Raw genomic sequence first — 24,446 nt, 5'->3', positions numbered from 1 at the left:
ACATCTCCTGGACAGGAAACATCTCAGCGGTCATCAAGAAGGCCCAACAGCGGCTGCACTTCCTGAGAGTCCTCAGGAAGTACAAGCTGAACTCCAACCTGCTGCTGACCTTCTACCGCTCGTCCATTGAGAGCCTTCTAACCTACTGCATCACGGTATGGTACGGCAGCTGCACCAAAGCAGATAGAGTGAGGCTTCAGAGTGTGGTCAAGACAGCACAAAAGATCATCGGCTGCCCTCTCCCCTCCCTGATGGACATTTATTCCTCCCGCTGCCTCACCAGAGCAGCAAACATTATCAAGGACAGCTCCCACCCTGGCTTCAACATGTTCAGCCTGCTTCCCTCAGGGAAGCGCTACAGGTGCATCAACACAAAAACCCACAGACTCAAAAACAGTTTCTTCCCCAAAGCGATAACCACCCTGAACTCACACATGCACAGATAACACAGCCCCCCACTTCCCACTTCCTCTATGGACCACCACTGTGCAATACCAATTCCATGTGCAATAACTCAACTGTATATACATAACACTATTTATTACATATTACTTACGGCTTGTATATTGTATATTTTATATATAATGTGGAGGTATGTAATAACGACAGGAGAGGTCTCAGTGTCTCACTCCAACTTTATTCACTGACTCTCAGAACCTCACATAAAGTAAGCGCCAAAATCTCCACCCCAGCACTTCCCTTCAACTTGGGTGTGAGTGGAGCCACCTGGTGGTCCGCCACACATACCCCCCCCTGAACACACAGTTAGGTCTCTATTCAGTCCAGGACCCTGGGCCTAAGCAAATGACCCGAACGACTGAACCTGGGAGGGAGAGAACAGGCAGAGGAAGGTCCATCCTGTGAACGAGGCTGGTGAAGGCGAGCAGGAAGGGCAGGAGGAGGCTCAAACGCCGGTGGTCCGGGGGTAGTCCTGTGGGGAAAACCAGAGTCTGTCAACCCCATCGAAGGAGGGCGGCCACGGCGAGGGGCCTGGGCCGGCATTACATTACTGTCCGGAAGAACATGTGCAGGTTTAAGTCTGTCAACACACACAGTCTCCCTTCGACCCCCAAAACAAAGTGTTTCTGGCCCGGTTCGATAACCCTGAATGGGCCGTCATACAGCGGCCGCAGCGGTGTCCTGTGGGCATCGTGCCTGACAAAAACAAACTTAGCAGTCTCTAAAGTCTTTGGAACAAAAGTGTCAGGCACGCAATGGTGCACCGGACCAGGAACCCGAAGCGAGTGCAAAAGCGGGTTGAGAGATAGCACCGATGGATCGAAGCAGGGAGGAGGATTGTCGGGCAAGAATTCTCCAGGCACGCGGAGGGGCTGACCAAACACTAGCTCAGCTGGGGAAGCGCCGAGATCCTCCTTAACCGCAGAGCGCAGCCCAAGCAAAACCCACGGGAGGCGGTCAACCCAATTGCCATCCTTTAAGGAGGCGCGAAAAGCAGCCTTAAGCAACCGGTGGAACCGTTCACACATCCCATTAGCTTGCGGGTTGTATGCGGTTGTGCGGTGGACTTTAGCCCCCAGTCCATCAGCCATGGCCGACCAAAGCTCGGAAATGAACTGGGGGCCTCTGTCTGACGTAATGTCCGCGGGTGGGCTGAAACGCGAGACCCAGGTTGACAAAAACGCCTTGGCCACCACTGCTGCGGTAGTGGACGCCAGGGGGACCGCCTCCGGCCACCTGGTGGTCCGGTCAACAACAGTCAAAAGGTGCGTAAAACCTTGTGACTGCGGCAGAGGACCCACCAGATCCGACATGCACATGATCGAAACGTTTTCCGGGTATGAAGAACGGCTCCAGGGGCGCTTTGGTGAGTTTATGAACCTTCGAATGCTGGCAGGGAATGCACGCCGACGCCCATTCCTTAACAGATTTGCGAAGGCCTGGCCAAACAAATTTAGAGCTGACCAGTTTAACAGAGGCCCGGACCCCCGGATGAGAGAGAGCATGTACCGAGTCAAAAACTTGACGACGCCAGGAAACGGGAACCACTGGGCGAGGGCGGCCGGTGGAAACGTCACAGACGAGGAGGGGACCACCGTCCTGCACGGGTTTGTCCTCCAATATGAGGCCCGTCTGGGTGGATTTAAGCGCGAGGATGTCCGGGTCACCGCTCTGATCGGCAGCCATGGCGGAGTAGTCTATGCCGAGAAAGACGGGAGAAACCAGCGCACGGGACAAACAATCAGCCACATGATTGGATTTACCAGCCACGTGCCGAATGTCCGTGGTAAACTCAGAAATGGCTGCCAACTGGCGCTGCTGGCGTGCACTCCATGGATCAGAAACCTTGGACATGGCAAACGTCAAGGGTTTGTGGTCCACGTATGCGGTAAAGTGACGACCCTTGAGAAAAAAAACGGAAATGACGAGTCGCCAGGTGGAGCGCCAGTAGCTCCCTGTCAAAAACGCTGTAATTGCGTTCGCTGTCACACAGCGTACGGCTGAAAAAGGCGAGCGGTTGCCAGACACCCGAGATTCGCTGTTCCAGCACCGCACCCACCGCTATGTCCGACGCATCGGTGGTCAACGCAATCGGCGCTGAGGGGGATGGGTGGGCCAGAAGGGCAGCATTAGCTAACGCTGACTTAGCATCAGAAAACGCTTGGATGCTTTCTGGAAACCAGTCAACGGAGTCATTAGCTTTCTTACCTTTTAACGCCCCATAAAGGGGCTTCAGCAGATGTGCCGCTCTGGGGAGAAAACGGTTGTAAAAATTCACCATCCCCAAAAATTCCTGCAGTGCCTTAACATTCGTGGGACGCGGAAATTCCGAAACAGCTCGGACTTTGTCAGGCAACGGAACCGCGCCCTCGGCGGAAATACGGTGCCCAAGGAAATCGAGAACCGGCAACCCAAACTGGCATTTAGACGGATTAATAATCAGTCCATGCTCCGCCAAACGCTGAAAAACCTGACGCAGATGGAACATGTGCTGCTCCTTCGAGCTGCTGGCCACCAGTATATCATCAAGATATACAAAAACAAAGGGCAGCCCGCGCAAGACCGAGTCCATCAACCGCTGGAAGGTTTGGGCGGCACCTTTCAGGCCAAACGGCATGCGCAGAAACTCGAAAAGGCCGAAAGGTGTAATTACGGCAGTTTTGGGGACATCCTCCGCGCGCACGGGAACCTGGTGATATCCCCGTACCAAATCGATCTTCGAAAAAACCGAGGTCCCCGCAAGATGGGCGGAAAAATCTTGGATGGGGGGAATGGGATAACGATCGTTCTCCGTGACATTATTAAGACGGCGGAAATCCCCACAAGGTCGCCACCGACCATCAGATTTAGGCACCATGTGTAACGGGGAAGCCCAGGCACTATTCGAACGCTGCACGATGCCCAGACGCTCCATGGTGGCAAATTCTTCCTGAGCGACAGCCAGTTTGGCAGGGTCGAGGCGGCGCGCGCGCGCGCGAACACCGGGGGCCCTACTGTAGTTATGTAATGCTCCACCCCATGCTTCGTCACCGTGCTCGAGAAAGTGGGGACAGTGAGTGAGGGAAACTCAGAAAGCAAACACTGAAAAACGTCACCCGAATCTACTGAGTTAGCATGCACCACGGGCTGAGCACCCCGAGTCAAACAGGGTAATGAGGAAAATGACACAGCATCAATTAAACGTCTGTTAGCAACATCAACCAGCAGTCTGTGAGCACAAAGAAAATCAGCGCCTATTATAGGCACAGAGCTAGCAGCAACAACAAAGTTCCACTGAAAGTCACGGTCATGAAAGCAAACAGTCACCAACCTTTCACCGAAGGTTTTGATGGGAGAGCTATTAGCCGCTGTTAGCAATGGCCCGCAGCCCTCAGCTAGCATGTCCGAGCCAGCCGGGGGAAGAAGGCTCTTCTGTGAGCCAGAGTCCACCAGGAAACGCCTCCCCGAGCGTGAGTCCTCTAAGAAAAGCAGCCTTTCCTTGTTGCCAGCGGTCGCGGCTTCTACAGAGCGCTGACATGCCCATTTCCCTGGGTCTGGAAACTGCAAGGCGGGAGACAGCGCCGTGCCTTCGCTCCAAAACGCTGGTGATAAAAGCAAAGCCCTTTTCCGCGGTGCCGCCGTGCAGCAATTCCGGCCACCGTGGACAAGTCGGAGGGCCCCTGGAGCATCGGTGAGGGGGCGGGGGAAAACGCTGGTGAGTCCTGAACAATCGCCTGGACGCCGAAACTCCTGGTAGCCAGGAGGATGCGATCCGCCTCTTCTGCAAGGGAGCGGTAATCCTTCGTGGCCAATAGCGGAGAGTTGGCAAGGCCAGCGCGCACTGGAGCCGGCAGCTGTCGGAGAAAGAGGTGGGTGAATAGAAATCCTCCGTCATCCGCGCCCAGCAAGGACAGCATGCTCTCCATGAGCTCGAGAGCGGTGCCGTCGCCCAGGCCCGCGAAGGAAAGGAGTTTCTCGGCCCGCTCAGCATCAGAGAGAGAGTAACGCCGCAGCAGCAGCGCCTTGAAGGCGGCGTACTTGCCTTGGGCTGGGGGGTCCCGGAGGAGAGTCATCACGCGGCGGGTTGACAGCGGGTCAAGTGAGGCTACCACATGGTGGTATTTAGTATCGTCGGCTGAAACTCCACGAAGAGCAAACTGAGCTTCTACGTGCACGAACCATGAAGGAGGATCGTGAAGCCAAAAATCCGGCATTTTAAGCGCCACAGCAAACGCAGCCATCGGCGGAGGTGAAAGTCCGGCGGCAGCTGATGCTTCCAGGCCGGAGCTGGCTTCGTCGTCGAGCCTTAGCATGTTCGCTTTTGGGGTCACCAATGTGGAGGTATGTAATAACGACAGGAGAGGTCTCAGTGTCTCACTCCAACTTTATTCACTGACTCTCAGAACCTCACATAAAGTAAGCGCCAAAATCTCCACCCCAGCACTTCCCTTCAACTTGGGTGTGAGTGGAGCCACCTGGTGGTCCGCCACAATATATATGTTTTTCCCTATGTTAATACTGTCCATATGTACATAGCGCTGCAGAACTGTACCCCCCCCCCCCCCCCCAGCATGTTTACACTGAGTAGGAGATGCTCTGTATCTCATTGTACAACTGTATAGTGACAATAAAGGCATTCTATTCTATTCTATTCTAAAGGGAGAAAAGAAGGAGTCAGTAACCATTATTTATAGTCAGCATTAGCCTTGGAGGATGAAATTAAAAGGCAAACACAATGTGTGGGGCCCGCAGCTACATCCATTTGTATGACCAGGCTCCATGTAAATGAATTAAAATAACAAATTTTCTGAAGGTAGCAGCCTGGAATAAAAATGACATCATTGACTCGCTGTACACTGCCATGTACCGGTCGCTAGAGGTCGTCGTTTACCCCTACCAATGACGTAAGCCTGACGTAGTAGGAAGTGTGCTAACGATCATAACAAAATTGCAGCCAAGCTGCAACTGGCTAATCGTAGTTAATGTAAGCTATGGCACCAACAGGCAAAAATGCAATGACTTTTCATTAACACTGAACCTCTATCTTCTGGAACCGCTGTGGTTTGGCGTTTTCAACATCCAAAACACCGAAAAAGTAAGTTGTATTGATGTCGTTGGCTCACGCTAGTTAGCGGGTTAGCTTTAGTTAGCCTATAATCGAATAAACATTACCTGCATTTCGTTTCTTACTCTCTTATTCTTAAAGTTACACATATTAACTTCCAGTCAAAATTTACGTGGAGATTACAATATGTGCGTCTGAAGTATAAGGTTGTTTACGTTCTTTTTAAATTGCTGTAACTATTAGACGCCAAACTCTGTTTTAAAAGCTTTTAATTTAAATGTAAATTTGATTGCTTTTGAAATGTACAACTATCTGGCAAAGTAATAACCTCAAGCCTCGAATAAGCTGACATTTCTTGTAAATTCGGCGTGCCTGTAATCAATATAATTCTTTATTTGGTGGGATAAGTTGGCTATATGAGAACGAATGTTTTCTCTGAAATTAAATCCAAGTGTAAGCTGTACAATCCGAACTTCACAGAAGACCAGAAAGTCTCAGAGGCTTTTTTTGAGTGAGCTTGTAACGTGTGTGTAGTGTGCCTGAAATCTGAATACGAAATGACCCCTTCTTTTTACTGTTTTCATGAATGCCTGTAGAAAACATCTTTTTTACTTTCGACATTTGTCAGAGAAGCAGAAGTTGCTTTGGGGCTGGTCTGTGAAGTGCAAACAAATCAGTTTCATTTCCACTCACACTTTTTTTGTCCTGTACTTGTAACATAAACAAAGGGGTTTCTATGTTTCAGGTTAATTATAAGTGATCCTTGAAGACCTGTCCAATGTCTTCCGGCTGTCCACCTCAATCACCTGCTGTGGCAAAGTCTGAAGTAGCGGTAGAGGGAGAATGCCCGCTTCTGGCTGCCACCTTTGCCTACTGGGACAATATTCTGGGACCACGGGTGCGCCACATCTGGGTACCAAAGGGTGACCAGTTGATGTTCCTCAGCGATGGAGAAGTAACATTTTTGGCTAATCACACACTCAATGGGGAGATTCTGCGTAGCGCAGAGTGCGGTGCCGTGGACGTGAAGTTCTTTGTGCTGGCAGAAAAGGGCGTCATCATCGTATCGCTCATCTTTGATGGCGAGCTCAAGGGGGACAAGAACACATGTGCCTTGTCCATTATTCTGCCTCAAACAGAGCTGTCCTTCTACCTCCCCCTGCACACCATCTGTGTGGAGAGGCTGAAGCACGTTATCCGCAAGGGACGCATTTGGATGCAGAAGGTAGCCTTGACTTACAGGCATTTGGCCTTAGTGTGCACTGAATAATAGGCAAATTATTATTCTTTACACTCATAAAACCTGCCTTTCAGCTTTAATTATTACATTTAAAGGAGTATTAACTTATCTGTCACATTTGTTGTACCCATTTGGGATTTCAGTAACATTGCCAGAATAATAAAATTGTATCCTCCGAACACAGAGGGGTTGCTCAGCTAATTAGGTCTGAGGGATCCTACAGGGGAAGCCAGTGAACAAGTAATAATAGCATTGGATAGAATGATTTAACACACCAGTAACTGGGAGAGAAAAAAAACGGCTTTAAAATGCATCACTGGAGTAAACATTCAGTTAGTAGGACCTTTCTTTTGGCTGATGCACTTGCTGTTTTTAGAGCTTTGAGGTTTCCTGGAATACTGAATGCACTGATAAAGTACTAAAAGTCAGATTTTTAACCTTGTGTGTCTTTCTATGTAGGTTGGATACTTCTTGTTCATTTCTCTCCTTTTGTTCTGTTAATTTTAGGGTTACAATATCATCTCAGTGCTAAGCTTAGAAATTGTCCCTATCATGGAGCTGCTGACCTCTATGAAGACACATAGTGTACAAGAAGATATAGATGTAAGTAACAATTTTTCAGTCTATTAATACCAACTGCACAGTAACTAAGAGACAGTGAAAGATGTCATTCATTTTGCATTAGAAAAACTGGTTGGCATTGTTGGCATCATTAAATGACATTTAAATAACAAAATCAAGACAGAGCCAGTAGTATTTTATCCTATATCATGTTGCCAGTAACTGAAAGGAGCTTGAATTCCAACAAGTGAAATTTATTGACAAAACATGAGGAAAGTATTTGTCTTTCTGTGGTTTTTCTTGTTCAAATGGCTTCTATTTCCAAGAGGTTTAACTAAACAAGGTTCTCTCCCTGCCTAGATTACCACCCAGTGTGATTCAACACATTTGCTCCCTTTTAATATGCAAATGAAGCAAATGCAAAAGTACAAAGAAGCTCCCCAGAATCTTTCACTTTCTTTTTTTTTTTTTTTTTTTTCAACTCTTCACTTTCATTACAATGCCTTGCAGAAATGCCCGTCAGCACTTTTGTCTTTGTTGTAGGCCAATTTTTAAAATGACTCATTTGTTTCGCTCCTGCTGAGCAGATAAAAGACACGGTGCTAAATGATGATGACATCGGGGACAGCTGCCACGAGGATTTCCTACACAAGTAAGCAATCCGGTACAGGCAAATGGAGACAGATGATGAACAATGCCCATTTAACACCCATCAACCTTCAAATGATGAGTAATGGCTCTTCACTTAGCTGAAGTTATCTCCTGAGAAAGGACGAAAAGCTTAATCGCTCTTTAGTGTTGAGAGTCTACAAAGTCCATTCTAGCAATGAAGCGCCAAATTGCTCAGAGTTGAACAGGATTAGCTGTGACGACGACAGAGCATCTGGAAAGTGGAACTTATTTGCTGGGATCTGATATTTGTAGCTCAGGCTTTAAGAAAGAACACACTCACTGTGTATTACTTGAAATAATCTCAGGTTTAGAAGTAATCCTTTTTTATGAGCAATCAAACAAGTCTATTCAAAAAGGCTGGAATGTGAGCTGAAACTGATGAGTCAAAAGGTTTAAGGCCTCATATTTTTAGCGGGGAGGGATGCCGTTCCTTAGTCTCAGTTGTTATTCCTAAAAACTTTTCGTTTCTAATTAGAAGAATTCTAATGAAGCTAATTGGTGCTAATCTGCATGATGTTGTCTCTGTGTTTCAGGGCCATCAGCTCTCATCTGCAGACGTGTGGCTGTTCAATCGTGGTTGGAAGCAACCCGGAGAAAATAAACAAGGTAAATGTGCTGGATTAGTGGCTCCACACAGACGCAGCATCTGCATAATTTTAAATGTTTTGAAGCTTGTTGTTATGTTTGTTTGTTAATGAGCCCCTCTTGCACTTCTTTTAGTTTCGCATCAGTATTTTGATTTTCAGTCGGGTTACTGCTTCAAGTCTGCTCTTTTCAGACTCTTTCAAGTTTTCCTCATCTTCCTGTGTTTCATACTCATCTGAAAATGAGCCTGCGTTTTATTTTTTCCCCTCGTCAGTCTCTGCAAAACACTTCAAAAACTGTTATTGCGGTGTGACTCCTAAAATCTATCAGTCGTCCTTGAGATGCTTTTACAGCTCAATTGGAGTCAAGTAGGGAGGCTCGCAGTTATCTAGAGAGGTCAAGATGATGTGTGAGAAAGCATTGTATCAACTTAGAGATTTCAGGGGGTACAAGGCTGTTTCTGCAACATTAAAAGGAACCAAGTGCGCTTTCGCTTCTATCGTTCTTTTGTTATTCATTGGTAGAGGTTTGTGACCATGACAGTCTTCTCAAATCTGGCCATTGAGCCAAACTCGACTATAAAGAACAAAGGGTCTTGGTCAGAAGGTAACCGAGAAACTAATGATCTCTGTAACTGAGATCTGGCTGTGCTTTGTTGAGAAGAGAGAGCTTTACTAAATGAAAACCATTATGAAGGTAGCACTCAGCTACTACTTGATTCTGAGACCATAAGAAACAAAATCATCTAGTTTAATGAAATGAAGACTAAACTGTGCAGATGCTGAGCGTCACCTCATTATTATTGTCAAATGTGGTAGGAGCGTCTTATTGTGTGGATGGTTTCTCTATAAATATGGACGTTGAGAATAGTTGGGATAGAGGAAAGACGCAGGCAGACAAATTCAGAGAAACCTGATCCAGAGTTCCCCTCAGAGGTTTACATTTCAAGACTGACCTGCAGCATAAAAGCATCTCTTGGGAGTGCTGAAAATGGCTGTGCACTCATCATCCAACCTAGGTGAGCTTGAACAATTCTGGCAAGAAGAAGAGTCTTTTTTTTTTTTTTTAAGTGAATTGATTCAAAAGTGAAACAAAGTGTGGAAAAACTTAAAGTATGAAAACTTTCTCCCTACTGTGTGTTTGAAAAACCACTTTAAATCTCCAGGTATCTGATTTAAAGAAAGATTAGTGGTGCACAAATACAGCAGCTCCAGTTTTTCCCAGTGAATATCAAAAGCACGCACTGCATTAATTTGTAGGTTTCTTGTCTCGAGGCCCAAACTGAACACCAATTAAATAAAGATAAAGCTTTTGTTGCATAAATTCTTCAGTAAATAATCAGACCCGGTTATCTTCAGGCCTCATTAGTTAGAAAGTCAGACTGTGGGTTGATAAATCTGGCCGTCTTTTACAGATTGTGCGGACTCTCTGCCTCTTTCTCACTCCGGCTGAGAGGAAGTGCTCTCGCCTCTGCAGGGCCGACGACTCCTTCAAGTATGACACTGGCCTGTTTGTTCAGGGTCTGCTGAAGGTAGCCACCAGCTCTTTCTCATTATACAGTACACTGTGGTTAGAATTAGGATCTGGCTATTGTTTTGTTTTGTCTGCTGATTTGATGTCGCCCTTGTTTGTTGCTCTGACCTAATTTCTTTTTCATATCAGGGACATAATTCAATAAGACTTTCCCTTTACACTGCATGAGATTCATCTGCTTTGAAACATACAACCAGTGTGACCATGCAAAGCAAAACATGGAGAAGCTACATATTTGGTCATAATTGTGACAGACACAATTTTAGGTTATGAAAGAACATATTCAAAAAGAAGCCTTTACTTAAATATTTCATTTATAATTGAAATTGTTTAGCTTCTCTGTAAGCTATAAAATTAAAGTTTTAGACTCTAAACATTCATTTTTTTAGACTTTTTCTCTGCTATCGGATCTATATGTCAGTGACAATTCCAAATATGGTCATCTCAGGTATATCAGGTGTACCACCCACCTGCTGTTTCAATTTGTTGTTTTGTGTCAATCAGAAAAAGCTGGCTTTAAAGGAAAGAAGACGATTAAAGAAGCGCTACGATGGTTTGTTTCTGACAGAGGATGAACTGAGGGACTGCAGAAAGTCTTAGCATGAGATTAATGAGGATTATTTTGAAATGTGAATTGTGCAGAGCTATTCAAGTCCAAAAATAAAAATAAGTACTTGGCAATGATCTGCTTTTATGATAGTCCATGGAAAAGATTAAAGTTAAAGGCGTCTACACATTTTAAAGCCGTTTTGTGCTCATTTTTTAATGTACAGAAAGTTTAAAAAAATGCAAAAACCATCATAGTCATAAAGTCATGGAGGGTTGCTAATGTATATTGTAGAGCAAATGCAAAATCTGCATCTTATACATTACTGAAACTGACCGAGAGAAAAACGACTAAAGCTTCTGTGTTTCTAAATGTTAAATTATGTATTAAAGCTGTTCTGCATGTTGTATCTATGGATATGATATGAAGATGTTGACTTTTATGTGCATCAGAATTTCTAATATAAAATTTTTTGCAAGCACTGAGTTTAGCTTTTGTGCTCACAGGTGCAAACACGAGCAACTCTTTCACCTTTTTTCCATTCTTAGGACTCGACCGGCAGCTTTGTTCTGCCCTTCCGCCAGGTACTCTACTCGCCCTACCCGACCACACACATCGACGTGGACATCAACACAGTGAAACAGATGCCGCCGTGCCACGAACACACATACAACCAGCGGCGCTACATGCGTTCTGAGCTAAGCGCACTTTGGAAGACTGATTGTGAGGATGACATTCCTCCAGATACAGTCATTCACACTGACGAAACCTTTACACCTGACCTGTAAGTGATACTCATATATGTTGTGTTTTTTCAGATGTACTCAGTTAAGCATCATATAAGCTTGAACCTGCCAGCTCTGTAATATAAAGACAGTTTAATTCCCACTACCATTGCGTCATAGATTTGCATTCTTACATGCTCCTTTTGGTGACAACTATAAATGTTCAGGGCTTGTGTGAAAACAAGGATGTAACATTTAAGTTGAAGCTTCCTTACACTACAGGGAGTGCAGAATTATTAGGCAAATGAGTATTTTGTCCACATCATCCTCTTCATGCATGTTGTCTTACTCCAAGCTGTATAGGCTCGAAAGCCTACTACCAATTAAGCATATTAGGTGATGTGCATCTCTGTAATGAGAAGGGGTGTGGTCTAATGACATCAACACCGTATATCAGGTGTGCGTAATTATTAGGCAACATCCTTTCCTTTGGCAAAATGGGTCAAAAGAAGGACTTGACAGGCTCAGAAAAGTCAAAAATAGTGAGATATCTTGCAGAGGGATGCAGCAGTCTCAAAATTGCAAAGCTTCTGAAGCGTGATCATCGAACAATCAAGCGTTTCATTCAAAATAGTCAACAGGGTCGCAAGAAGCGTGTGGAAAAAACAAGGCGCCAAATAACTGCCCATGAACTGAGAAAAGTCAAGCGTGCAGCTGCCAAGATGCCACTTGCCACCAGTTTGGCCATATTTCAGAGCTGCAACATCACTGGAGTGCCCAAAAGCACAAGGTGTGCAATACTCAGAGACATGGCCAAGGTAAGAAAGGCTGAAAGACGACCACCACTGAACAAGACACACAAGCTGAAACGTCAAGACTGGGCCAAGAAATATCTCAAGACTGATTTTTCTAAGGTTTTATGGACTGATGAAATGAGAGTGAGTCTTGATGGGCCAGATGGATGGGCCCGTGGCTGGATTGGTAAAGGGCAGAGAGCTCCAGTCCGACTCAGACGCCAGCAAGGTGGAGGTGGAGTACTGGTTTGGGCTGGTATCATCAAAGATGAGCTTGTGGGGCCTTTTCGGGTTGAGGATGGAGTCAAGCTCAACTCCCAGTCCTACTGCCAGTTTCTGGAAGACACCTTCAAGCAGTGGTACAGGAAGAAGTCTGCATCCTTCAAGAAAAACATGATTTTCATGCAGGACAATGCTCCATCACACGCGTCCAAGTACTCCACAGCGTGGCTGGCAAGAAAGGGTATAAAAGAAGAAAAACTAATGACATGGCCTCCTTGTTCACCTGATCTGAACCCCATTGAGAACCTGTGGTCCATCATCAAATGTGAGATTTACAAGGAGGGAAAACAGTACACCTCTCTGAACAGTGTCTGGGAGGCTGTGGTTGCTGCTGCACGCAATGTTGATGGTGAACAGATCAAAACACTGACAGAATCCATGGATGGCAGGCTTTTGAGTGTCCTTGCAAAGAAAGGTGGCTATATTGGTCGCTGATTTGTTTTTGTTTTGTCTTTGAATGTCAGAAATGTATATTTGTGAATGTGGAGATGTTATATTGGTTTCACTGGTAAAAATAAATCATTGAAATGGGTATATATTTGTTTTTTGTTAAGTTGCCTAATAATTATGCACAGTAATAGTCACCTGCACACACAGATATCCCCCTAAAATAGCTAAAACTAAAAACAAACTAAAAACTACTTCCAAAAACATTCAGCTTTGATATTAATGAGTTTTTTGGGTTCATTGAGAACATGGTTGTTGTTCAATAATAAAATTATTCCTCAAAAATACAACTTGCCTAATAATTCTGCACTCCCTGTATACTTAAAAACCTCTAAAATGAAAAGCACTAATGCGATAACCTCTGTGCTCTTTTTCTTAGGAATATATTTCAAGACGTCATGCATAAAGACACTTTGGTCAAGTCATTCATAATTGAGGTAAGAATCTAACAAAAAAAATCATCTCTCATTATATATAAACTGCTTTAAGATGAAGATATTAAAGATGTCTGTCTTCGTGACGTATTGATATAGTAGCCCCATTAGTAATGTCATAATTAAATGCAGAAAAGCAGTCCTCTCTTTGCTGTCATTTAAAATAAAATAGAAATATTGATCAAATAAGAAAAGGCTTCTGTGGCATGAAATGATTTTCGGTGACCGTATACATTGCTCCGTGCTTTATCTTTCCTAAGATGAACTCATTTGTGACTGATTGTTATATGAGCCAGTCTGCAAAATCTTTCCTGTAATTGCTTAAATAAATCACATGTTTTTGCAGGTATGTGTCATCTGATTGTTGACTCACAGTCAGCTCTGACTCACATAAAGATGAAAATTCAGCTTTCACTCTCCAGCTGTTGTGTAGGAGATTTGTATATGGCATCTACTTAAAATATCGGTGTATTTAACATTACACACAGTCTTTTTTTATTTTTTTTTTAAATAAAAAATTAACACAGAAAAAATTGGGTTCAGTTTTAATTAGATTTGAGACAGAAATGTTCAAGCATTTCAGTTCATGAGCATGAAAACAGAACAGAACAGTCATTGACTCAAACTTATAATTAGCAAAAGTGATGCTGAAGCAGATTTACGGTGTATGCTATTAATTAATACTTGTTTTCTAATCACTGAGTTGCTGGTTTTTAGAGGGTTGTTGTGTAATCACCAATTAGAAGATATTTTTGCATCTATGCCACAGCTTCACTCACAGATGGCTGCATGCAACCACCAGAGCATAGTTGTAATTTTACTGCTGTGTGTATTATTGTGAAGTTAAAAGTGGTCGAGTCACTGTCATAGCTGGTGAGAAAATCCAGATCAGATGTGTGCCTGGCTTTACGGCTAATATTTGAAAGCAAAGTGGTCACACCCCATCATTTGTTCACCCGAGAGCCATCTTAGAGCTGTTGCTGTTGTTAGGAATCTCCCCCCAAGACGGTAGCAACAGCATGATTGTTTCTCAAGGTTAGCACAAAGGAAGGGAGGAGTGTATTATTCTGCTCTTCTTCCAGTAGAGCCGCGGCTCCGACTACTAATTGACATCCTGTCTCGTACCCAGGTGTTCATGCTGAAGCCAGGCCTGTCCCTGCGGAGCACCTATCTGGCCCAGTTTCTGCTGCTGCTCCACAGGAAGGCCCTCACTCTGCTCAAGTACATCGAGGACGAAACGTAAGAGCTGTCACTAATAAGTCTTTAATCCAAATAAGAAAAGAGATTACCGTGTGGCAGTCAAAGACACTGCACCACAGGAAGATTCAAGAAAATCCCCAAAAGGAGAGCTGATGATTTCCTTGTTTTCAGCCATTGTTTTTGATTCGACTTTGCATTCTAGCTGCTGACCTTGCTTTGACCCACCATCACCGCTGGGCATCCATAAAGCACACAGCAAGAAGTACCCTAAAGCCCTGTTATCAAAATAGTAGTTTCAGTTATTGTTGTCTCCAGGGTTTTGCTGTGCAGTAGTGAGGGTGCAGCAAGCTTGGAGGGACAAATTACCAGAAAGTGGATAATTAGGATCTACGAAACATTTGATGAGTTTTAGTGAGGACCCAATTGAAACCAGTCTCAGGGCATGATCGGGTAGATGGACAGTGGGAGAGGAGAGACGGTACCACGATGAGCCCACACTCTCAGAGTACTAAACCAAAACTATACAGGAGGAGAAGTGTCCCTTTATCGGTGATGTTAGATTGGAAAAACACAGGAATATAGACAGCTCAGATTCAGCTGACTGCAGGTGTAAGCCTACACTTAAATCAAGATGAAGAGGAGTGTGTCAAGAAACGCGCAGAGTGGAACATAAGGTCAGGGGAACATGGGGGTTGGCTCTTTGCAGGAGAAGTAGTGCAAAGAATACAGACACTGTTCTGCTGAGCAGGAGGCAAAAAACTCCTGTGATCAGATGAGTCATCCTTCACACTGGTCTCACCAAGCAGGCTGTGATGCATTTCCCAAGGAATCTATAGGTCTGAGTGCTTGTTTTCCCCAAAGTGCTGCTTTTGGAGGGATTTTTTCTATTATGCATTACGTTCACCCTTTTGCCCATGAGCAGAAAGCGCAAACATTGCTGCTGTTGGCTTAAGCGATTACATCTAGAACTCATCTGCATATTGTTATTCTACAACAGGCAGCAATATATATCCCCAGCTTTCAGGGGATACCAGATGCTAGTCAAAATAATGTATTTTGCAGCCTTCTACCTAAGAGTGCTTATCTTCCTAATGTGTATTCGCAACGTTTAACACACATGAAGCTGTACTAGTGACATCAGAAAACCTTCCTTAACAGCTGCTATCCTTTCCCCAGGACTGATAGAACATGGAGATTATGTTTTAATAACATAGTCACTAGTAATCTGTTTTCATAATCTGCCATTCTGTTTTGTTCATAGAGTCTGTATAAAGGATGGCTGTAGCAGCAGTGACAGATCATCCAATAGTTTGTGAATTGCATGTAATGAAGATGAAGCTTGTCTGCGGACTGGAAACTTATGAGTTGTGTCATATCGTCAACCAAGGCACAAGTTTTACTTTGCAGACAAATGTTTTCCGTTTCCAGTTTGCGTGGCACTTTCTCCAAGTTTAACTGCGGCTAAATGATGCGAGTGTATGATTAGTGTTTGCAGACAAGTCGGCGTCTTGCCTGTAAACTACTGGCGACTATGGCGACCTGCTAGCAACTGAAGCCAGGGGATCACTGACTGGTCTCTATGCCTAGCAATTCGTTTTGTTGCAACACCCGGCAACCACTTGCCAACCACTCAAGGAGTAATGATTGTTGCCTCTCGACCAGTAGTTGCTAGATGGTTGCTGACTGGTCTGTTGGCCCATGCGTGTTGGGCGTGAGCATCCACAAACCGTACGTGTGCACAGCAATGACACAGACACCTGTTAATTGAAATTTTGCTCAACAAACACAGAGCACAGACTTTTTGGACTAGAAAATAGGCAACACTGTTTGTCTGATAGTTGGTTAAAAATGCTCCAAAAGATGCCACGAATACAGCTGTGGGCAGCCTGCCTGCTCCGCAAAGCTTTCAGGCCTCCTAATACTGTAATCTTTAAGCCTTTTAATTTTAAGCTAACTCCTGTATAGTTTACTGTTGTCATATAAAGGCCGTTATTGTTACTTTTATTTATATATTTTTGTACCATGCTGTAAACCCACCTATTTCTGCCTCATAAAGTTTGGTATTTAAATATTGAAAGATGGCCGTATCCACTGCGATGTGACGCTTCAAGCTGAGCATTTTCACTGTCGCCATCTTGTTTGTGAGACGAGTTTTTAAAACTAAGGATGCATCTGCATGTGAAAATGCACTCTTATTGGCTAATGACTTGTGACAAGTTGCTACTCTGGATAACCCTACATTGCTAATAAGAAGAAATGTGATAAGAACTTTACTCATCCTGAGGACAATTTTTGTGCCTTTTTAAATAAAAGCTGTAAAATATAAATAGAAAGGACGGTTAAAAACAAGAGGCAGATTAAAAAGTGGAAATATAAAAATGTGCTGTATCTCAAATGCGTGACTAGTGGTGTAAATGGGCAGAAAGTGACAGAATTTTCATAATATTGATGCTGTTAGCAGCAGATGGAGGTAAGAGATGGCAAAAAGCAGAAAAAATGAGATAATGGTGTAATCCACCTATCCTGTAAAGAACAGATGAAATGGTCTAAACAGTGTAAAGTACTGTTGAGCACATGATGAGTTTCAAACTGTTTATAAATGTCCCCCCTACAGGATGGGGAGGAGTTAAGTAGTCTTAATAGCCACAGGCTGAAAAGATCTCCTGTAGCACTCGGTCCTGCACCTCGGGGCAATGAGCCTTTTGCTGCTTCTGCTTCTGACACTTCTAATGACTGTAATTTACTAAATGAACTTCATGTTTTATTCAGTCTGACCTGAAACAACTGAGTGCATAAAGTCATCAGGAAAATATTTAAAGGAGCTCAAGAATGTTTTCTGATTTTTATACAATTTGAAGTTTTATTTTGGGGGCTGTTTTTGGAAACCAGAGGAGTCACCCTCTATTGGCCTGAAAAAATGCAGGTTTAAGGCAGTTTTCAAACCCAGAACTTTGTACTACATCGTTTGTACTGTCTATGATAGAAGTGTGTGAGGACTGGGCGCCAGTTTAGCTCACAGCATGAGCCGGCGACCATAGGCTACAAAGACCAAATGCAGTGGCCTGGCCTTGATTTCAACCCGCGACCCTTTGCTACATGTCTTCCCCCGCTCTCTTTCCCCACCTTTCCAGTCAGCTCTCCACTGTGTTATCTGTTAGAGGCACTTTTGGGCCCAGCTTTAAAACAGCAGCCACTTATTGCTTTACATAAAACATTATTATCAGTGTTGAATTAGACATTTCTCATCTTTTCCAGTTATTTTCCAGAAAAGTTGGAAAGTTGTTCTGTATAACTGGTACCTTCACATTTACTTCACTGCATTTATATTTAAACAGTGGCCCAACTTTTTGAAAATTAGATTATTTGGAAGCTGCTGAACACTGATGAGTTTGAATAAGTTCCCTTCTTCCATTTTTACCCGATATCTTCAAATAGTGTGCCTGTATGCGGTGGAGAACATGTTTGTCCTGTAGTTAAGCAGCAGTAAAATGTGTTTACATTGTGATAGCTCAGCTGAAGAAGAAAAAAAGATTGATTCACTTTTGAGGCAATTTGTGCCCTTCCTTGAATATAGTGCATCAGAGCTTTAATGCAGATCCAACAAACTGTGACAAAGAGGGCTGAAACATGAATAGAATACATCCTATGCATTTAGAAACCAAAGATTCCTGCGGTGTACTACTCTTTACACCCTTGAAGACACAAATTTTAAGTGCTGCCACACAAGAGTGCGAAAAATGGTGAATGAAAATTTTTTTATGACATCTGCACATATGTGTCTGCTGGGGGCGGTTAGTAGAGATATGTGTGCGGATCTTTTTTCTTCTGCTGAAGAAGTAATTTATCAGAAAGAATACTGAATGCTTGCTTGTGCCAGCCTTTCCGATATTAGCATTGGCTTTTCTCTGCAGAATGTGTTTTAAAAGAACATGATTTATTAATAAAGAGAGGAAAATAATTTCTGAAACTTCTGAAAGGGCTCTGGAAATTGCATTTTCCTCTCATCATCATCAAAACACTAAATGATGTTTTTATGATCGCCATTTGATCCCTGAAAATAATTTCTCATATCTCTGTTACCTCCCGGGCACAGAAATGTGACACTTGTCCAGGTTTGCAAGGTGACCTGGTGGCTTATGGTGGCCTCGTTCCATACTAAAGCTTTAATTAAGGCAGCGCGTGTTTGAAACCAGTACTGAAGCTTTATGCTCACTATATGCTTTAATTGCCTCCCCCTTTTGCTTGGTTAAGAAAATAAATAAATAAAAGGGGACATAATTGTATGTCCAGTCACACACTGATCCCATCAGGCTTATTTTACCCATCTCTGGTTCGTGTCCAGAAGCGCCTTCTTAAGCCCTTCAATTCATACTCTTCAGACTCTAAAGTCCACCATATTCCTCAGGCTCGCTGAATTGTTTCATGCCTCCCACCCGGTGGTGACCTGGTCATCGCTCCATCTGGGCTTGACTCATCTCCTTCTGTGCTCCACAACAGTTGACAGACCTTCCCCAACTCCCGTTGCTTCTACAAATCATTACTTTTATTTTTGCTCCCCTCCTGTCCAAAATGCTTAAACTGAGTCCAAATGAATTATTTTGAAGCCTACTCCTTCCAATGCATAAAAACCGCCCAAACATATCTCACTCCAGAGACAGCACTAACTACACAAGCAAAACCATTATTTGTGGGCTCGTGTGAAAGCATAAAACCGGTCTTGTTTATGGTGCCGTCGACAGCCTGAGGTCTAAGGGCATACTATTTTACAGGTGCCTTGACAAGGCTGTTTATGCTCAGGTAGCGTGCTTTAGCTGCATACATAATTCATCATGGCATGGCATTCCTGTGCACAGCTGCAGCCCGACTAAATGCTAATGCAAGTCCCCCGACCCTGAGTTTTATAGGTTAACAGTTGCATTATACTTCAACGTGTCCGCGTCTCTCTCCGCAGGCAAAAAGGGAAGAAGCCATTTCGGTCTTTGCGCAACTTAAAGACGGACCTGGATCTGATGGTGGAGGGAGACCTGAACATCGTGATGGCCTTCGCTGAGAAGCTGAGGGCCGGACTTCACTCGTTTGTGTTCGGGAAACCGTTCTACACGAGCATGCAGGAGCGAGATGTACTCACGAGCTTTTAACTCGCACTTTGTATCGTTTTAGGTTGGTGACTTTGTTACATGAAAGCATGCGCGTTGATGCAAGGCTACCATCATGTGCTGTGTCTGTTTCTGCTTTACTGAAAGAAGTAGTCTTCACCTTCCTTTTACGCCTTTATCAGACTGATTGTTGCTGCTGTTATGAGCCATCACTATTAAACTTGTGTTATATTATCTTGATCAAGAATACTGTCAGTATGTTTTCAGTAGGCTGTTTCTCTGTAGGATGGAGTATTAGTGTTTTCTCATCCTTCTTTTAATAGAGGATCTGCATTAAGTTATTGTTAGAATTGGCTTAGGTGTCCACCGGGATGTTTACAATTTAATTTAAAATGATATTTATTCAAACATGAGTTATTCGTTTCTTCCCTGCCTGCATCGTGCAACAACCTCCGCTGACCTTTGAACCTCTGACACTTGCCTTTTTTCTTTTTTTAATTATCTTTGTTCAATTAATGTGAGCGGTGTCGATTGCCTGACTTTACAGAAAGGTTATGTACTCAAGGCGCCCATATTTCAGTATGGACAAAGACAAAAGCACTGTAAATTAAATCTCCTCGTTATCCCTCCTGACAGACTCAATGTGTGTGTTTAGTTGCCATTACTGAATGCATTTCCCAGTTGTATGTAAAATAGATTTTTTTTATTTCCTTCCACAGTAACTGCCTAGTTATTGGATTGTTGGAAATGCCCAGCTTTACTGCAACCCTAAATTTGCTGTGGTCTTAAAATCTTGTTTGCGTGGCTCTGTAATAAGCTTACTCGATGTTGCGCCATATTACATTTTTATTATATTTTTAATCTTAAACTTTCTTTGTACTTGCAAATTGGAATTCTTTTTTTATTTGTCTAATTGTACATTAACTTGTGTACATTAGTTCATGAATAATAAAAACAGTAATAACAAACAAAGAAGTATCTGGTTGTAAATCTTTGCCCTTCCAAGTTCCTCAAAAATTAAGGTCTGAAAGCTGAAGGTCCCTGATAGTAAAGGCTGATTCAACTTCATATTTTGACAATAACATAAGGTTTAAAAGCTGAGATGTTTCAGGTAGTCAAATCGTTTTTCATGCTTCTTAACAAAAACAGCATTAATGAGTTCCAGCAGTTTTTATTTCAATACTTTTGGTTAATTTTGCAAATGTGTATTTATGTCCAAATGTATTTCACAATGATTAGCTTATCATTTTCATTTTCTATTTGATATTAACATTTAAAGAGGCAAAGAAGTTAAACTCTTCTACAACTGACTGGTTAAAAATCTGAAGCTGAAGCTTTTTAAGGTGTCTGTTCTTGCAGAGGACTTTATCAGCTTCTCATCATAAGCTCGGTGCTTCTCTTAGCTATGCTGTGCCAGGCAACTACTAATATCTGCCAGACATATATATCCCATAAGCTTTAGTGTGGAATTTCACAAAATAGTGTGCAAACACCTGGTGTTCCCAGGAGATGAAGCTGGTGCATGTGCAGAGCCGGTTCTGTTTTGGTAGGATAGTGTGCAGCAGCAGACGTGATAATTTAAAAAAAAAATAACAATCTGCAGGGTCCAATTATTACCTTTCTTAACCATGTATCAATTTCAGGGACATAGGGTGTGGGGGCCTTCAGTCTATCACAGCTTTGGGCACGAGGCAGGGTACACGCTGAAGCATTTGCTGAAGTCCATCACAGGGCCAATACAGAACGACCAAAAGCATTAATGATCATGTTCACACCTACAGCCAATTTAGATTCACCAGTTAACGAGGCATGTTTTTGGACTGTGGGAGGAAGCTCGAATACGCAGAAAGAAGCCACGCAGACATAAAACGAACGTGCAAACTCAACATAGAAAGCCCCCAGCTGACCTGCAGATTCAAACTCAGGACCGCGAGGCGACAGTGCTGTGTACTGCAGGAGGTATCGTTCCTGCAGGAGCCTCTTCCACTTTGGGCCCTTTTTGTCATACTTTTCATTTATTGACTTTGCCTCAGTTTCTGCTGGAAAGTAGAACATTTGCAGTTCTTGGCATTATTGGATGGATAGTAATGAAATGTCTTGCAAAGTATTACGGCCCCGGATATGCTGGCACCATTAAAATATTGGATTATGACCAATGAGCTTGCAGCTGTACTTGTTTTTAGATCGTTTCCAAATGTGTGCATCATTGTTTTGTTTAAAGCAAAGCTGAATATAGCTGAGAGTGCAATCCCATCTATTGGGAATGTATATGCACCATTGATAGCTGGGGCCTCTCTCTCATCAGCAAGTTTTACAACTGTGCTTTTGGAAGTGCTCCCAAACATCACTATGATTTTTACTGGCAAGCTCAGTTTGATTGGCTGATGAACACGAGTCCTCGATGTAACTGAGTGTGCCAAGTGTACTTTAGCCAGTCAGTAATTAATTTCCTGAGATGAAGTGGTTAATAAATCCAAGTTATAATATCAGGCAAAGTGTTCACAATGAAATCTGATACTCTGATGAGACCGAGAGGAGGTCTTCAGTATGCAAAGAGAGCCACACCGGACCTAAGACCCTGAGAATACACATAGCTGATCAATCAAGCGGATACAGTAAACACCAGTGGGCCAGTGTGAGAGCTGCCTCTGTGTGTTTCAAGATGTTTTTGCTGAATAACATTAATGACATTTGAATAATGCAAAACTGCTCAATGGTGTCAGAGAATGAGGCCTGAAGTGGAGGCCTTCGTAAGCTAACTGCAGCTCTTTTAGATTGGACCATCTTTAAAAATAAAAAACCTGCTTTTTGTAAACCATTGGAGGAAAAAAAAGACAATTTTGAAGTTCATAGCCTTTCTGTAATTGCCTCATGCAAGAAAAGTCTAATTACGTGTCCTCTAGAGAGCCTTGAACTGCTGCATGTTTAAAAACAAGAGGGTAATGAAGCAAAAGTGAAGGAGCTGTTAATTACTAATAGAGTATTTGTAGCTGCTATACCACGGACATCCTTCAGGAATTCAGGTGAAATAACACTCACAAGACAGGAAAAGGGATTTGTGTGAGATGCGGGTTCCGTTAAAGCTACGGCAAAAAATAGGCTGGTCTTGTGGGAAGGGCTTGATTGGCAGGGAAGAGCTTTGAACCTGATGTTTGCAAGCTTTGCGGTAAAGCGACTCCCACGTGTTCTTTGGGGAGGCTTTGTTGTTGTGACTGGAGGAGAGCTTGACAACATCCTCTTACATTAAACAGTACCCAAGAGTTCTGGCAATTCCTGGAGATAACAAAGAGTTGTGGCCTGTACTGTTTTCTGGTGTTTTTGAATTTTTATTTTATTTTTTAATATAACAGGAATCAAACCAGGAATCAGACCTCAGTGCAGCGTTCGATACTGTCGACCATAATATCCTATTAGAGCGATTAGAACATGCTGTAGGTATTACAGGTACTGCACTGCAGTGGTTTGTATCATATCTATCTAATAGACTCCAATTTGTGCATGTAAATGGAGAGTCCTCTTCACACACTGAGGTTAATTATGGAGTTCCACAGGGTTCAGTGCTAGGACCAATTCTGTTTACATTATACATGCTTCCCTTAGGCAGCATCATTAGAAGACATAGCATACATTTTCACTGCTATGCAGATGACACCCAGCTCTATCTGTCCATGAAGCCAGATAACACACACCAATTAGTTAAACTGCAGGAATGTCTTAAAGACATAAAGACCTGGATGGCCGCTAACTTTCTGCTTCTTAATTCAGATAAAACTGAGGTTATTGTACTCGGTCCTGAAAATCTTAGAAATATGGTATCTAACCAGATTCATACTCTGGATGGCATTACCTTGGCCTCCAGTAACGCTGTGAGGAACCTTGGAGTCATTTTTGACCAGGACATGTCCTTCAACGCACATATTAAACAAATATGTAAGACTGCTTTCTTCCATTTGCGCAACATCTCTAAAATTAGAAATATCCTGTCTCAGAGTGACGCTGAAAAACTAGTTCATGCATTTATTACTTCCAGGCTGGACTACTGTAATTCATTATTATTAGGATGTCCAAAAAACTCACTGAAAAGCCTTCAGCTAATCCAAAATGCTGCAGCAAGAGTACTGACAGGGACTAGAAGGAGAGAGCATATTTCTCCTGTTTTGGCTTCCCTTCATTGGCTTCCTGTTAAATCCAGAATTGAATTCAAAATCCTGCTCCTCACATACAAGGTCTTAAATAATCAGGCCCCATCTTATCTTAATGACCTTGTAGTACCATATCACCCTATTAGAGCACTTCGCTCTCGCTCTGCAGGCCTACTTGTTGTTCCTAGAGTATTTAAAAGTAGAATGGGAGGCAGAGCCTTCAGTTTCCAGGCCCCTCTTCTGTGGAACCAGCTTCCAGTTTGGATTCGGGAGACAGAAACTATCTCTACTTTTAAGATTAGGCTTAAAACTTTCCTTTTTGCTAAAGCATATAGTTAGGGCTGGACCAGGTGACCCTGAATCCTCCCTTAGTTATGCTGCAATAGACGTAGGCTGCCGGGGGATTCCCAAGATGCATTGAGTTTTTCCTTTCCAGTCACCTTTCTCACTCACTATGTATTAATAGACCTCTCTGCATTGAATCATATCTGTTATTAACCTCTGTCTCTCTTCCACAGCATGTCTTTTATCCTGTCTTCCTTCTCTCACCCCAACCGGTCGCAGCAGATGGCCGCCCCTCCCTGAGCCTGGTTCTGCCGGAGGTTTCTTCCTGTTAAAAGGGAGTTTTTCCTTCCCACTGTCGCCAAAGTGCTTGCTCATAGGGGGTCATATGATTGTTGGGTTT

At 43.4% G+C, this 24,446-nt stretch overlaps 1 protein-coding gene across 1 annotated transcript; it reads left to right on the top strand.

Annotated features, from left to right (window-relative positions):
* Positions 1–5,333: 5,333 nt before the first annotated feature.
* Positions 5,334–20,594, top strand: c9orf72 (C9orf72-SMCR8 complex subunit). Its single transcript, XM_084914849.1, has 10 exons — positions 5,334–5,533; positions 6,249–6,728; positions 7,251–7,346; positions 7,892–7,956; positions 8,510–8,582; positions 9,976–10,092; positions 11,190–11,425; positions 13,269–13,326; positions 14,453–14,562; positions 19,475–20,594. The coding sequence occupies exons 2-10, from the start codon at positions 6,282–6,284 to the stop codon at positions 19,659–19,661; spliced, it is 1,389 nt and encodes a 462-aa protein (XP_084770975.1). The 5' UTR covers positions 5,334–5,533; positions 6,249–6,281; the 3' UTR covers positions 19,662–20,594.
* Positions 20,595–24,446: the final 3,852 nt, after the last annotated feature.

The sequence above is a fragment of the Perissodus microlepis genome, chromosome 19 (assembly GCF_051167445.1).
Source record: "Perissodus microlepis isolate ML-2025 ecotype Zambia chromosome 19, ASM5116744v1, whole genome shotgun sequence".
Taxonomy (NCBI): domain Eukaryota; kingdom Metazoa; phylum Chordata; class Actinopteri; order Cichliformes; family Cichlidae; genus Perissodus; species Perissodus microlepis.
The sequence above is the reverse complement of the archived record's forward strand: the minus strand, read 5'-3'. Positions and strand labels throughout refer to the sequence as shown.

Excerpts from the sequence above, each read along its gene's own strand:
- c9orf72 (XM_084914849.1), top strand. The coding sequence starts at position 6,282 with ATGTCTTCCGGCTGTCCACCTCAATCACCTGCTGTGGCAAAGTCTGAA. Across the intron at positions 8,583-9,975 it reads ACCCGGAGAAAATAAACAAG|ATTGTGCGGACTCTCTGCCT; the intron begins GTAAATGTGCTG and ends CGTCTTTTACAG. Across the intron at positions 11,426-13,268 it reads GAAACCTTTACACCTGACCT|GAATATATTTCAAGACGTCA; the intron begins GTAAGTGATACT and ends TCTTTTTCTTAG.